The 14,929-nt window shown below is 48.7% G+C and overlaps 2 protein-coding genes across 2 annotated transcripts in view; one reads left to right on the top strand and one right to left on the bottom strand.

Moving 5' to 3' along the window:
* RECQL5 (RecQ like helicase 5) overlaps positions 1-8,580 on the bottom strand; it is a 179,269-nt gene extending 170,689 nt beyond the window's left edge. Inside the window, exon 1 of the mRNA XM_068262699.1 lies at positions 8,522-8,580. The gene's annotated coding sequence lies outside the window, so the exon portion shown is untranslated. The remainder of the gene's footprint in view (positions 1-8,521) is intronic.
* A 46-nt stretch (positions 8,581-8,626) lies between these two features.
* The window catches only part of SAP30BP (SAP30 binding protein), a 127,977-nt gene continuing 121,674 nt past the window's right edge, over positions 8,627-14,929 (top strand). Inside the window, exon 1 of the mRNA XM_068264122.1 lies at positions 8,627-8,758. Within this exon, the coding sequence (XP_068120223.1) occupies positions 8,668-8,758 (91 nt within the window). The 5' untranslated portion in view covers positions 8,627-8,667. The remainder of the gene's footprint in view (positions 8,759-14,929) is intronic.

Here is a 14,929-nt window from a genome sequence, read left to right as displayed (position 1 = left end):
ATTGCATGCAAACGACAGAATGCGCAGTTTGGGGCGCCCAGTGCTGTATAGATGCAATGAAAGGCAACACAGGCTATCATTCATAAAGCATTCCTGCACGCGGTAATGCTGAAAATAGCTGACTGTACCGACCACTTAGCAAAATGTCCATTCATAAAAACTGTTACCACATGAAAAGCTGACATTCCCGAGAAGTGAGGTAAATTACCTCCTTATGCAGTGATTATCTCAACACATATCACTAAATGTCAATTCATAAAGATTAGAGCAGGTGGTATTGGTATTGGGACGGAGAATACTGCTTGCTTTGAAGAGGTCTTAAGGGTGCGGATAAGAGTAAAGTTAATGGAGAGAGATCTTGGCGAGAACAGAACAAAAAAGGCTTCCAGAACACCCCAGGCTGTGTTTGTTAACCTCTTTGGTACCTGTTTTCATATGTTTTTTACATCAGAAAGCCTGCATGTGTAACATTTCTTGAAGTTCTTCTAAGCTGTGGCAAATAGATTGTTTAGAAAGACTAAAAGGTAGCCATACACTGGTCAATTTGCCATCAGATTCGACCAACAGATGGATCCCTCTCTGATCGAATCTGATCAGAGAGGGATCGTATGGCTGCCTTTACTGCAAACAGATTGTGAACCGATTTCAGCCTGAAACCGATCACAATCTGTAGTGGTGGTGCTGCCGCTGCTTCCCCCGCATACATTACCTGCTCCGCCGCCACGACTCCAGTCCCCAGGTCTCCGCTGTCTTCTCCGCTCTGGTCTCCGGGTCCGGCATGCTTCACTTCTTCCTGCCCGGCAGGAAGTTTAAACAGTAGAGCGCCCTCTACTGTTTAAACTTCCTGCCGGGCTAGAAGAAGTGAAGCATGCCGGAGACCAGACCGGAGCGGAGACGGAGCAGCGGTGACCGGGGTGAGTCGCGCCGGCGGAGCAGGTAATGCATTGCCACTCTATTGCGTTGGTCGTCGGGCACTCGAACGCCGCTAGCGACGCGCTCCCTACCCGCAGGCGATCGATGGTAATTTCCCGCACAATGCGATTGACGGGATCGATCTATTTCGGGACGAAATAGATCGAAATTTAGCGTGTAGCGTGAACGATGTGACAGCAGATTCGATCCCAGTGATCGAATCTGCTGACGATCGGCGGGGAATCGGCCTAGTGTATGGCCAGCTTAATAGACAGATACAGAGCAGATTCAGGGCAAGCAGAGGCAATTTAAAAAAAATGCACATCTAAAGGGAAGTTGGAGATGCCTCTTTTATTGTAACACTGTCTCTGCAGGAGAAAATGTAACAACTCAGGAAGTTTCTCATGTTACCGCCAGCCTAGTTTGGAAAATCACTGACCTTTTATCGCAACTGTAAACATTTTTATGAATGAGCACACAGAAGTCTACAATAGCGAATGCGGTATTTTCCCGCCAGATTTGTTTTCAGCGAACACACTTTTATGAATGATAGCCATAGTGTTGGGTCTCTGAGCTGCCGCCCTAACAATAGCATCCAATCACTGCTATTGGCGGCAGCCATTACAGGTGCCCATTGATATAAAGGCCAAGTATAGGTGACACAAGGGAATAATTAATCTGGTAGTGATCAACACTTCACACACAAAACAAAAACACTTTATTTTATAATGTGACAGTCACTTTAACCTTCAAAAAGACAAACTTACTTGTGGTAACGTCTTTTCCAGGAGTCGGAAGGACAGCAACCCTGAGACTTGTCTCCTTCCATTTTAGATTGGACAGGACGCTAGTTAAAAAATTAACATAATGAGATTAGGCAGGAACAGGCAGCATATATAAGACAGCATTCCCTTACCCTCCTCAGTAATAAAAAAGACTCCACACAGAATGATGCTTCAACAAATTTCTTTTATTCGGGTGGGTAGCAAGGGTGCTGTCCTTCCGACTCCTGGAAAAGACGTTACCACAAGTAAGTTTGTCTTTCCAGGACGTCTCAGGACAGCAACCCTGAGAAGATAAACAAGAAACTTTATTAGGGAGGGATAACAGCCTGCAACACACGTCTACCAAAACATAAATCAGAATTGGATGATAAGTCCAGTCTATAATGTTTAACGAACGTATTGTGGCTTGACCAGGTAGCCGCTTTACATATCTGCTCTATAGTAGCTCCTGCCCTCTCTGCCCATGATGTTGACACAGCTCTGGTTGAATGTGCTTTCACTGGTCCAGATAATTGCTTTCCCTGTTGGATATAGGATAATGCAATGGCCTGTCTGATCCATCTTGCTATGGATGATTTAGAGGCCTGTCTGCCACGGCCTTTACCAGCAAAGAGAATCAACAAAGCGTTGGATTTCCTCCAAGATTTAGATTGTTGAATGTACTGTATTAAACACCTCCTCACATCGAGACAGTGCATCTTTTCCTCTTTCTGATTTGATGGGTTACTACAGAAGGTTGGTAATAGAATCTCCTGAGATGTATGAAATTTGGATACAATCTTGGGTAGAAAAGAGATATCTAGGCGAAGAGTTACTCTGTCTTCTGAAATGGTACAGTATGGTTCATTGACTGATAACGCCTGTAATTCTCCCACTCTTCGTGCAGAAGTTATGGCTAGAAGAAAAGCCATTTTCAAGGTGAGATGTTTCTCTGAGATTTCCGAGATTGGTTCGAAAGGAGCTTCACATAGAGCCTGCAATACTGTGTTCAAGTCCCAAGTAGGTACTTTTATCTGTACTGCAGGTCTTAGTCTTTTTAGTGCCCTAAAAAAACGGACAACGTATTCCTCCTCCGCCAATCTTCTCTCTAAGAATACACTCAATGCCGCGGTCTGAACCTTCAGAGTACTAGAGCTCAGGCCTTTTTGGAATCCCTCCTGCAAGAACTCCAGCACTGAAGAAGAGAGGACTGGATCTTTAGATGTAGATGTACACCAGTTGCTATAGGTATTCCATGCTTTAGCGTAAATCTGTCTTGTCACTTTCTTCCTGCTCTGGATAAGTGTCTCCGACAACCTGTTAGAGAATCCTTTCCTCTTTAATAGTTGCCACTCAGGCTCCAGGCAGAAAGGTGAAGGATTCCTGGATTGTGATGCAGAACCGGACCCTGGCTCAACAAGTCCGGTCGATCCGGCAGGATCAGATGATCTGAGGCTAAACTTTGTAGCAGAGCAAACCAGGATCTCTTGGGCCAAAATGGTACTACCAAGATTGCTTGGGCCTGGTCTCGTTGAATCTTGCTCAGTACCTTTGAAATCAGTCCCAAGGGAGGAAAAAGGTAAAGATGATGCTTGTTCCAATTGACTGAAAAGGCGTCCAGGACCCAGGGATTGTCCTGTGGACACAGGGAGGCAAATCGAGGACATTTGGCATTGTTCCTTCTTGCGAACATGTCCACCTCTGGTGTTCCCCATCGCTGAGAGATCTGCCTGAATACTTGGTCGTTTAGAGACCATTCGTCTTGATAGATCATCTTTCGGCTTAGATAATCTGCAACGCAATTTAGAGCCCCCTTCAGATGAACCGCTTTCAAGGACTTTAAATTCTTTTCCGCCCAGCAAAGAATCTTCGAGGTTAGACTCCACAAAGATCTGCTCCTTGTCCCCCCTTGACGGTTGAGGTAGGCCACTACCGTGTTGTTGTCTGTCCTGATTACAACATGATGTTGATGTATAAGTAGGGAGAAGGTCTGAAGAGCTTCCCAAACAGCCCGTAGTTCTCTGTAGTTTGATGATCTGCTCTGAATTAGTGTAGACCAATGACCCTGAGCCGGTAGTTGCTCCAGATAAGCTCCCCATCCCCAGGAACTCGCGTCTGTTGTGATCAGAGACTGCTGAGGGAATTCCCAGAGATTCCCTGCATTCAGATGTTCCTGATCTGACCACCAGTCTAGAGACTGTTTCACTCTCCAGGGAATTGTCACTCTCTTGTCCAAAGACTTCAGGCTTCTGTCCCATTTCGATAGTATCCAGTTCTGTAAGGTTCTGGAATGCAACTGACCCCATTGTATCGCTGGGAAGGATGCTGTCATGGTACCCAATACAGCCATAGCCTTTCTCAGAGTGATGGAGACTGAACTCTGAAAAGAAAGAACAGAATTTAACATCAGCGAGGATTTCCGTGATGGTAGATACAGTCTTTTACTGACAGAACATATATCAAACCCCAAGAATTCCATGTATTGTCTGGGTAGTAGGGATGACTTCTCCCAATTAATCAACCACCCCAAACTGATAAGGAAGTCAATAGTCAACTCCACTTGGAGATTTACTGAATCAAAAGATGGACCCCAGATAAGTAAGTCATCCAAATAAGCAATCACTTGCACAGATCTAAGCCTAAGCACTGCCAAGACTTCTGCCATAACTTTCGTAAAGAGCCAAGGAGCAGATGAAATACCAAAAGGGAGAGAATTAAATTGAAAATGTCTTACCTCTCCTTGAAACACCACTGCAAACCTCAGGTAGCACTGGGATTCTAGATGGATAGGCAGATGGAGATAGGCGTCTTTTAGATCCAGGGATGCTAGAAAGCAATTTTCCTGCAGAAGATTTATGACTGAGCGGATGTTGTCCATCCGGAATTTTCTGTATCGGACTGCTTTGTTTAAATGTTTCAAGTTGAGGATGAATCGATAACTTCCTTGTGGCTTCTTTACTAGGAACACCGGGGAGTAAAAACCTTGACCCTCCTGACATTTGGGAACCTGTCGGATGACCCTCTTGGATAACAGTGATCCTACCTCTGTCTGTAGGACCTGATTTTGAACCTGATCTCTTGGAGGGGGAGTTACGAAAAATTGGCTTGGTGGAGGGTATGAAAACTCTATCTTGTACCCCTGGAGAATGATGTTTAATAGCCATCTGTTGTGAAAAAGTTCCTGCCAGTGTTCGAAAAAGTGAGATACCCTGCCTCCCACCGGAATCCTGGCGTCATTGTTTAGGCTGTTGGTTGGCCGGGGTATAGGGTATGCCGGGCTTTGCACGGTGAGATCTATTGGGGGGCCATCTCCTTCTGGGAGCTGATCTATTCTCTGTCTCCGTTTTGCCCTGGTCACGAAAGGAACGGTTTGCCCGAAAGTTACGTCTTCTAACGGGAAAGTTCTTTTTCCTGTCTGAGGATCTTTCTAAAATCTCGTCTAGCTTAGAACCAAAGAGGAGGTTGCCCTCACAGGGAACTCCACATAGCTTAGATTTTGATGATGTGTCTCCCTGCCAGGTTTTGACCCAAATGCCTCGTCTGGCTGTGTTCACTAAAGCAGAAGCTCTGGCAGTAAGGCGGACTGAATCGTCTGCCGCATCAGTTAGGTAGTTAGTGGCATGCAGAATCTTAGGAAAGGAGTTAAGGATCTCTTCCCTAGGGGTTCCAGTAGCGATCTGGGTCTGTAATTCAGTCAACCAGATCTTTAAAGATCTAGAAACTGCAGTGGAGGCTACAGATGGTTTGAAATTCAAAGTGACCGCTTCCCACCCCCGTCTTAAAATGTTGTCCATTTTCTTATCTATGGGATCTCTCAGGTTGCCAAAATCTTCAAACTGAAGCTCAGACCTTCTAGAGACTCTGGACAAGGCTGGATCTAGTTTTGGAGAGTGCCCTCTGACCTTTCTGAGTCTATCTCAATCCTCCTTCTCTTAGGTGGTCTGATAGGGGACTGGGAAGTACCAGCAATAGGGGCATCGGAAGGTAGAGTAACAGGAGGTGTACTCGGGGGCACATCAGGATTTATGGCTGATCTCTTAATCTCCTGAATAGCTGATGACATCTCTGATCTCATCCAACCCATAAGGTCTTTTAACAGAGTGGGTGACTCGTCCTTAACCACCTTTTCCGTGCAAGACTGACACAGATGCTTAGCTGAGTCCGGCATACGAGTATTGCATACTGCACACTTCTTTGACTTAGGTACAGACTTAGTTTCAGAAGTAGTCGTTTTATCAGGCTTATCAGTTTTATCAGACTTGGTAGGCCTATCCTGTTTGTGCCTTGAATCCGACTTTACATTCTTTGGCTGAAAAACACAGACAAAGGAAATAGCTAAAGCCTGAACCTCCCTCAAACAATGAATATACACACAATTCAGGTATTAAGTCAAATAACCAATGTGACACATACCAGAGAGGGAGTGGAGCTTGTCTCCTCAGAGCCCTGGGAGCAAGAGCCTGCGGGTGTTTCCATGGTCAGCCTAATAGAAAAAATGACCATGATGCCATCTTAAATAGCACTCTGTGGTGCTCCGCCCAAACTCAGGTTATGCACCTGAGGTCTTTTACCTGATCCGCGCCGTTTCCGCCTTGATTCGGAGCCCTAGCTCTATAGCGGTGAATGGCCGCTGCAGCGCACGCCAGGCTGACTTCCTCCTTCCTCTCAGCCGATCACATGACTCCGTCATGTGATGCGTGCGTCCTTCCGGCGGAAGTCCGTCTACGGAAGACCTCCAGTCTTCAGCGCGTCTGCGCACAATGCAGGGAGAGGCAGATGCGTGCGGCCAGCGTCCGCGCATGGCTCCAACTGACCAGCGCAAGTCGGAAAGCGTGGCAGCCGCGGCTCCTGAAGTTCCCTCATGGGTAGCCAGCCCCTCCAGCGAACCAGCATCCTGCTGGACAGGAAAACAACTGAGGAGGGTAAGGGAATGCTGTCTTATATATGCTGCCTGTTCCTGCCTAATCTCATTATGTTAATTTTTTAACTAGCGTCCTGTCCAATCTAAAATGGAAGGAGACAAGTCTCAGGGTTGCTGTCCTGAGACGTCCTGGAAAACTCTTTTGCCCACTTGAAGACCACAGGCTTACACCCCCCTAGAGACCAGGCTACTTTTCACAATCAGCCTCCTGGAAGTGTTCGCCGGCGGGTCCTGGAGCGTCAGAGCGGGGCTGCGAGGGCACCGATCGGCTGCATGGGGCTGAGGGAAGTCCTAATTCTGCCCACAGTAAGGTACAGACTAACCAGCAGGCTCATGGTGAACTAGAACTCACTGGAGTGTGTAGAGGGCTACAATGGTCCTAAAGCCCCCTTACTAAAATACTAAGGAAAACAATGGTTAGCTTTCTTAAAACAGAAAGAATATGCTATAATTCAGGTTGGAGTGAGCTTGAGACGTCTCCCACAATGCATTACTGCCTAATATATGCAAATATAACAATGGTTAATTTGCATATATTCCGCAGTGATACTATGGCTATCATTCATAAAGCATTTCCGCATGCGGAAATGCTAAAAACAGCTGACTTTACCGAACACTCGGCAAAGTCAGCATTCATAAAGGCTCTTTCCGCATGAAAAAATGACACTACCGAGCAGAGCGATACATTTCCGTCTTGTGCGGAGTTTTTCTAGATTTATCTAGAAAAAGTAACAAACACGTCCATTCATAAAGATTAGAGCAAGCGGTATGCGGAAGGAAAATACCGCTTGCTGGACAGTAGCGATAGGCGGGCGGATTACATGTAAATGAATGGGACGGACCTCCCAAGCAGCATCAGACAGAGGAGCGCACGGAGGGAATCGGGCAGCTTTTATGTTTCCGCATGTCTTCCGCCACGCTCCCGCCAGTTTCCTCCAGAAAACCTCCGCACTTCTACCACAACAGGCAACTTCTTTATAAATGACCACCCAGAAGTCTTAAGTACCGGTTGCGGAGAAGAACGGTGTTTTCCCGCACTACCGACTGGTCCTTTATGAATGATGGCCATTGTGGGAGTCATCTCAAGCTCACTCCAAACTGAATCATCACAAATTCTGTTTTAAGAAAGCAAACCATTGTTGCCCACAGTAAATTCATCTAAAGTTTAATTTTCAGCTCATCCCTAAATAAGACAAGAAATCTGGGATAACCTTAATGTACAAGAGAACAGTAAACCCCATAAATTGTTTTAACTTTCAAAACTATCCAAAATGAATGTATTTCTTCTGGATATGAGTTTTAGCTATTAGGTACATGCCTCCCAACTTTTTGAGATGAGAAAGAGGGACACTTAAGCCACACCCCTGATCACACCCCTAGTCACGCATGCCATAACGATTTCATAAGAAGAATATGTTATTTTATAATTCAAACCACACTGGTCCTTCATTTTCCTTCATATGAACATTTTAGAATTAGTAATATATCCATTTAAAGGGTGGGAATAAAGTTTAGAGTCAAGCAAACACCATTTTAGTAGAGAAATATATATATTTACATAGAAAGAGGGACAAATAAGAAGGACAGAGGGGCAGGGCTGCCAAAGAGGGACAGTTGGGAGCTATGTAGGTGGAGTATCTAATATTCAAAATGGTTTATGTTTTCTCTTCTGCAAAATAAAATAGTATCACAATGTGTCAAGCCAGGCAGTAAATAGCAACATAATAGCGACACTGCAGAGGAGAGCGCGTGGCCGCAGAGCAGTGACAGCAGCCAGCAGTGACCGGGGGACACGGGCGCACTCTCCCCTCTGGCCACACAGTACACTAGCCGGACATACACTGACTGTCCCCCCCACACACCCTGCACCCCCTCCCCGTACATAACAATATCCAGAGCCACCACCGCCACAAGCCGCACAGACCTGTCCCATCCAAACTTCCCCCAACTTCCGGCGGCCCGGGCGCCTGCTGATGACGTGTCTACACCTGGCCACTGTTGTCATGGTAACATTTCCCGCACTGGCTGCTTCCGGTGTAGTGTGACGTCATTTACGTGCTGCGAGGCGCGATGGCGGCCAACAAGAAGAACGTCCTGTCTTCCTTAGCCGTGTATGCCGGAGACTCCGAGCCCGAGCCGGACAGCGAGGGGGAGGCCGAGGGTGAGAGCCTGGGGGGGGGGGGGGGGGGGGGTCTGACTGTACATCTATGGGGGGTCCAGCCATGCCTGAGATCCAGAGAGTCCAGCCATGCCTGAGAGCCAGTGTGTGCAGCCCTGCCTGAGAGCCGGTGTGTGCAGCCCTGCCTGAGAGCCGGTGTGTGCAGCCCTGCCTGAGAGCCGGTGTGTGCAGCCATGCCTGAGAGCCGGTGTGTGCAGCCATGCCTGAGAGCCGGTGTGTGCAGCCCTGCCTGAGAGCCGGTGTGTGCAGCCCTGCCTGAGAGCCGGTGTGTGCAGCCCTGCCTGAGAGCCGGTGTGTGCAGCCCTGCCTGAGAGCCTGGGTGTGCAGCCCTGCCTGAGAGCCGGTGTGTGCAGCCCTGCCTGAGAGCCGGTGTGTGCAGCCCTGCCTGAGAGCCAGTGTGTGCAGCCCTGCCTGAGAGCCAGTGTGTGCAGCCCTGCCTGAGAGCCAGTGTGTGCAGCCCTGCCTGAGAGCCAGTGTGTGCAGCCCTGCCTGAGAGCCAGTGTGTGCAGCCCTGCCTGAGAGCCAGTGTGTGCAGCCCTGCCTGAGAGCCAGTGTGTGCAGCCCTGCCTGAGAGCCAGTGTGTGCAGCCCTGCCTGAGAGCCAGTGTGTGCAGCCCTGCCTGAGAGCCAGTGTGTGCAGCCCTGCCTGAGAGCCAGTGTGTGCAGCCCTGCCTGAGAGCCAGTGTGTGCAGCCCTGCCTGAGAGCCAGTGTGTGCAGCCCTGCCTGAGAGCCAGTGTGTGCAGCCCTGCCTGAGAGCCAGTGTGTGCAGCCCTGCCTGAAAGCCAGGGTGTGCAGCCATGCCTGCCTGAGAGCCAGTGTGTGCAGCCATGCCTGCCTGAGAGCCGGTGTGTGCATCCATGCCTGCCTGAGAGCCGGTGTGTGCATCCATGCCTGCCTGAGAGCCGGTGTGTGCATCCATGCCTGCCTGAGAGCCGGTGTGTGCATCCATGCCTGCCTGAGAGCCGGTGTGTGCAGCCATGCCTGCCTGAGAGCCGGTGTGTGCAGCCATGCCTGCCTGAGAGCCGGTGTGTGCAGCCATGCCTGCCTGAGAGCCGGTGTGTGCAGCCATGCCTGCCTGAGAGCCGGTGTGTGCAGCCATGCCTGCCTGAGAGCCGGTGTGTGCAGCCATGCCTGCCTGAGAGCCGGTGTGTGCAGCCATGCCTGCCTGAGAGCCGGTGTGTGCAGCCATGCCTGCCTGAGAGCCGGTGTGTGCAGCCATGCCTGAGAGCCGGTGTGTGCAGCCATGCCTGAGAGCCGGTGTGTGCAGCCATGGCCGAGAGCCAGTGTGTGCAGCCATGCCTGAGAGCCTGAGTGCGCGCAGCCCTGCCTGCCTGCTTGCGAGTCTGCTGCGAGAGCCGGTGTGTCCAGCCATACCTGAACCCATACAGACAAGAGGAAAACATACTATTTCTGTGCAGATAGTTCTCTGGCTTGGCTTAGAACCATGGACCCTGCAAGGGGAGAGTGCTATCCACTATGTCACCGTGCTGCCCAATAGATAGTGTGCTGGGGAATCAACTCCCAGATCTCAACCAGGAAATCGCTGAGCTCCTGGCCAGTCTGAGATGCAATCTGGGGGTGTCAGGTGAACATGGGGCCAGTCGATAGTATGAATTCTGTCATCCTCCAGGAAATGCCTGCATGCTCTCTGGGAACAGGCATTTGTCATGCTCAAGGAGGAACCTCTGCACCTGAGTACCAGGGCTGTGGAGTCGGGGCATTTTTGGGAACCCGGAGTCGGCGTTGGAGTTGATTACCTCCCAGGTGGTAAAAGGTCCCGTGTGGGTAGTAAGCCAACCCCCTCAGGTGAGGAAGGTAGCAGTGTGGGATCTTGCTCCCCTGTATCGTCTGCCTCTGGGAAATCGATCTCTTTTTTAGAGGAAAGCGACGACGAAGACGTCGTCGGAATAACCAGAAGAAAAGGGAGAGGAAGAGGGAAAAAGAAGAGGCAAGGAAAAGAACAGAAATTGAAACCTATCTTAAGGGTCCAGCCACCCAGGAAGGGGAAGAACCAATAACTAACACCATGTGTGCACCAAAGAAATCAGGTGACAATGGTGGTGTTCTTTTGCTGGCCTCTCATGACCCTGCTGGCCCATCCCCTCTGGATAATGAGCCTTTGCGTAATGTTATCAATTTATCGGATTTCCCTTTGGGTCCTGACCACATTTCCCTCCTTGGAAAGGGCTTGTCCTTCTCACCGGTTTATGGGGGGGATGAGTTTGAAATTCAAAAAGATCTTCATTTATTTGCCCGAAGGGTTATGTTGAAACTTAAATACGGTCATAGTAAAACAGATGAATTGGATGGGCAGGGACAAAATGTGTCACAGGATATGTCTGATCCCTTGAGCTCTTATTTTACTATCCATGATAGAAAGTTATTAAGAGAACTAGAGGCCCTGAAAGATGAGACTTATCATACTAAAGAAGAAAGGCTAGTGGCTGACAATTTCGGTGAGATTTCTTTTACACCTCTTAGAAGGAAATCTAACTTCATGCCCCCACCGGGTAGTAGCAAGGCCCTGGGGATCTTTTTGAGATTAGTTTCTGATGACCTTAAAACAGTCAACTGGAATCACAGAGGCCGTGACAATCTTACCCAGGGGGAGAGAAGGGCGCTGACAGAGTTGAGGGAGTCACAGGAAATTGTAATCAGACCAAGTGACAAGGGGGGAAATGTGGTGCTATGGACAAAGGAGGCATATTTTGCAGAAGCAAATAGACAATTATCTGATATTAACACCTATACAAAACTCAGATGTAACCCCTTTGAGAGGATTACTATGGGTGTTAACCAATTGGTGGACGATGCAGGAGAAGCAGGGATCTTGAGCCCTGTTGAGAAGGATTATATTAGGGTAACCACATTTTCGGTTCCCCTCTTATACCTTATTCCTAAGGTTCATAAAAACCTCAACAAACCCCCAGGGCGTCCTATTGTAAGCGCCATTGATGGGGCCCACTGAACGACTAGGGAAGTGGATTGATGCTAAGATCCGTGATATTGTTACCTCTCTACCGTCCTTTGTTTTAGACACCCGGGATGTTTTGAGAAATGTGGAGGGGGTCAGGGTTGAGGGGGGCGATATTCTCGTGGGTATAGATGTAGAGAGTTTGTACACGTCTATTCCCCACGAGACTGGTTTGGCTGCCCTGGATTTCTTTTTACGGGATGCCCACCCCGATCTGGCCGCCCATAATGAATTCATCTCCCAGGCGATGCGGTTCATATTGGAGCACAATTGTTTTCTGTTTGGCGGTTCCCACTATAGGCAGGTGCGCGGCACGTCGATGGGCGCGGCGTGCGCACCTGCCTATGCCTGCTTACATCTAGGCCTGTGGGAACGCCAAGATGTCTATCCCATGGAGATGTTTGAGCGTTACGTCCGGGTATGGCTTAGATACATGGATGATGTGCTGGTGGTGTGGAGTGGAGGTGAGGAGAGGCTGGAGATGTTCATTGATTTGTTGAACCAGAACCAGAGAAATCTCAACCTCACTTATACCCATAGCCGTCTGGGTATTTCCTTTTTGGATTTGTGGATATGGATGGAGGGGGAAACCCTGGTCACCAGGACCTTCCGTAAGCCTACGGCGGGTAATACTCTCCTCCATGCCGCCAGCCATCATCCACGCAGCCTCAAGAATGGTATACCCACGGGCCAATTTTTGCGGATTCGCCGAAATTGTTCGCGGGATGATGACTTCGGATTAGAGGCTAGACAGATGTACGACCGTTTTCGTGACAGAGGGTATGGACATGAAACTTTGTGCTCTAGTATTGATAGGGCCATAAACACATCCCGACAGAGTCTCCTTGAGGGCAGAGTAAAGAGTAAGGAGAGGACATCTGATGTCACCCGTTTCATTAGCCCCTTTAATGCCCAATGGCATAAAATCCAGGAGATCCTGGATAGACACTGGGGGATTTTACTGACAGATCCTGAGCTGTTAAGAATAGTGGGTGAAAGACCTTTGATGGTGGCACGCAGGCCCCCTAACCTACGTGATACGTTGGTACACTCTCAGGTGTCCTCAAAAGGGGCTGACACCTGGTTGGGGAATAGAACCCCAAATGGAATGTTTAGGTGTGGAGGGTGTTCAGTGTGCATATATGTGGATGTGACAAAGACTTTTCTGAACTCGACGGGGGACAAAGAATGGGAGATTAGAAGTTTCATAAATTGTAAGTCAGAATGGGTGGTGTACCAGTTAACTTGCCCATGCAAAAGAATATATGTAGGCATGACTACAAAAGCGTTGAAGAAATGCATTGGACAACACCTAAGTGACATCAGGTGTGGAAAGCAAAAGAGCGGAGAATATAGAAGTGCGGTGGCGGAGCATTTTGGAGTAGTACATAATAGTAACCCTACTGGCCTTAGATTTAGGGGCATTTACAGACTACCTGACAAGGGAAGAGGAGGGGACAGAGAGAAGGCTCTGTTGCAAAAGGAGAGTCGTTGGATATACATATTGAATTCACTGGAGCCTGCTGGCCTCAATAATGATCTGGACTTTGCACCCTTCCTGTAAACTTCCTATAAACTCTTTATAAATACGGTTTATATTGTCCATGAATCTTGCCTAAAAACTTTATAAAATCCTGTCTTGGAAGGATGGACATATGCGTGGTTTGTGGAACTGATATGCTTTCCCTATTGCTCCCCGCCTGAGTGGGAGGGTCTGTTTGCACTCCAGGCGTTTGTAACTCTGTGTTGCGCATACAAGGAATAAGGAGGTCTGTTGTATTTGGCACCTGGAAGAGGCTGTGACAGATAGGAGGAAGAACCAGCATGAAACGCAGGTATAAAGGGGAAGTGCCTTATACAATCAGCTACACCCAGTTGAAGCCCGTGGTAGGCGGGCGCAACGCGTAGGTGGGCGGGGTCTCAACCCGCACTTCGAACTGGAGTGACTCGGAGTGTCTCAAGCCGGGATCTCCCTTTGGCATTGCATGCGGCCGTTGGTTCACTGCAGACCGGAGACCTCTCCTTTGGATTGAGGTCCGGCGGAAGAGTGAGGAGTTCCACTGTGCGCACAGCTACGTTCAAAGAAGGCATAGGGAAGAAGAGTGGTGAGTCCCGCGAAGCGGGTGAAGAGTTACACTTACCCCTTGCTATATATCGGAAAGCCATTGTATTTCCCTGGTCTAGAAAATTGACACTTTCCGGACAGCCTGCATCTCCGCTCCGCCTGTCTCCTTCCCCGCAGGGTAGAATCCCCGTCCTGGTACCGGTACCCCTGTGTGGTTGGTCTGTGTGAGTGTGTTGCGGCATGTCTGGATACGGAGCGCTCCAGTTGTTTTAATTGGTTTTATGGTTTTTTTTGTTTTTTTTTCCCAGTCTGTGCAATCTTAACAATAAAGTTTGTTATACATTTTGAAGCCTGTTGAGTGATGGCACATGGTGTATTTTTCTAATCAATTAGGTTGAGTTGTGACGTCATTCCTGCCTTGCAGTTTTTCAGGCTACACGACGAGGTTGAGTTTGTGCAGTTTTGATTTTCTTCAGTCGGATTCGTGGTCTCATAAACTGAGTCAGATGATTTTTGTACAAAATCCACAGCCCTGTGAAGTATTAGATTAAGGAGTGGGAGTCGAGGAGTCGGAGCCATTTTGGGTACCCGGAGTCGGTGGTTTCATAAACTGAGTTGGAGTCAGAAGATTTTTGTACCGACTCCACAGCCCTGCTGAGTACGGAGTGACATACGGGTCCAAGGATTCAATCCTGATTCCTAATGGCAGACAAGGTGCCGTTGTGTAGCCTGTAGAGGTCTGTGCATCCCTGACTCTCACTGACCCACCACCATGCGGTCATGCTGTACAATGTTGAAGGCAGCATAACTTTCCCTATGGCTTCTCTAGACCCTTTCACGTCCATCACATGTGCTCAGGGTGAACCTGTACTTAGCTGTCAAAAGCTCAGGATGGAAGTGGTGGACCTGCCAATTCAGAAATTCTGTTGGCAAATGCCGAATAATCCGTCACAATGCTGGTCAGTGAGTACTGGGACCTCAATCTGTGCATGTTTGGTGAGAATTCTCAGAGGTAGATAATCAGCTCTGCTGAGACACACATTCCTGTTGGTGGTACTTGAGGACATTGTTGGAAACCCATTGGGCCCTTAGACCGCGTACATGCATAAAGGGC

Source organism: Hyperolius riggenbachi, chromosome 12 (assembly GCF_040937935.1).
Source record: "Hyperolius riggenbachi isolate aHypRig1 chromosome 12, aHypRig1.pri, whole genome shotgun sequence".
NCBI lineage: Eukaryota > Metazoa > Chordata > Amphibia > Anura > Hyperoliidae > Hyperolius > Hyperolius riggenbachi.
This window is presented reverse-complemented; position numbering and strand designations above follow the sequence as displayed.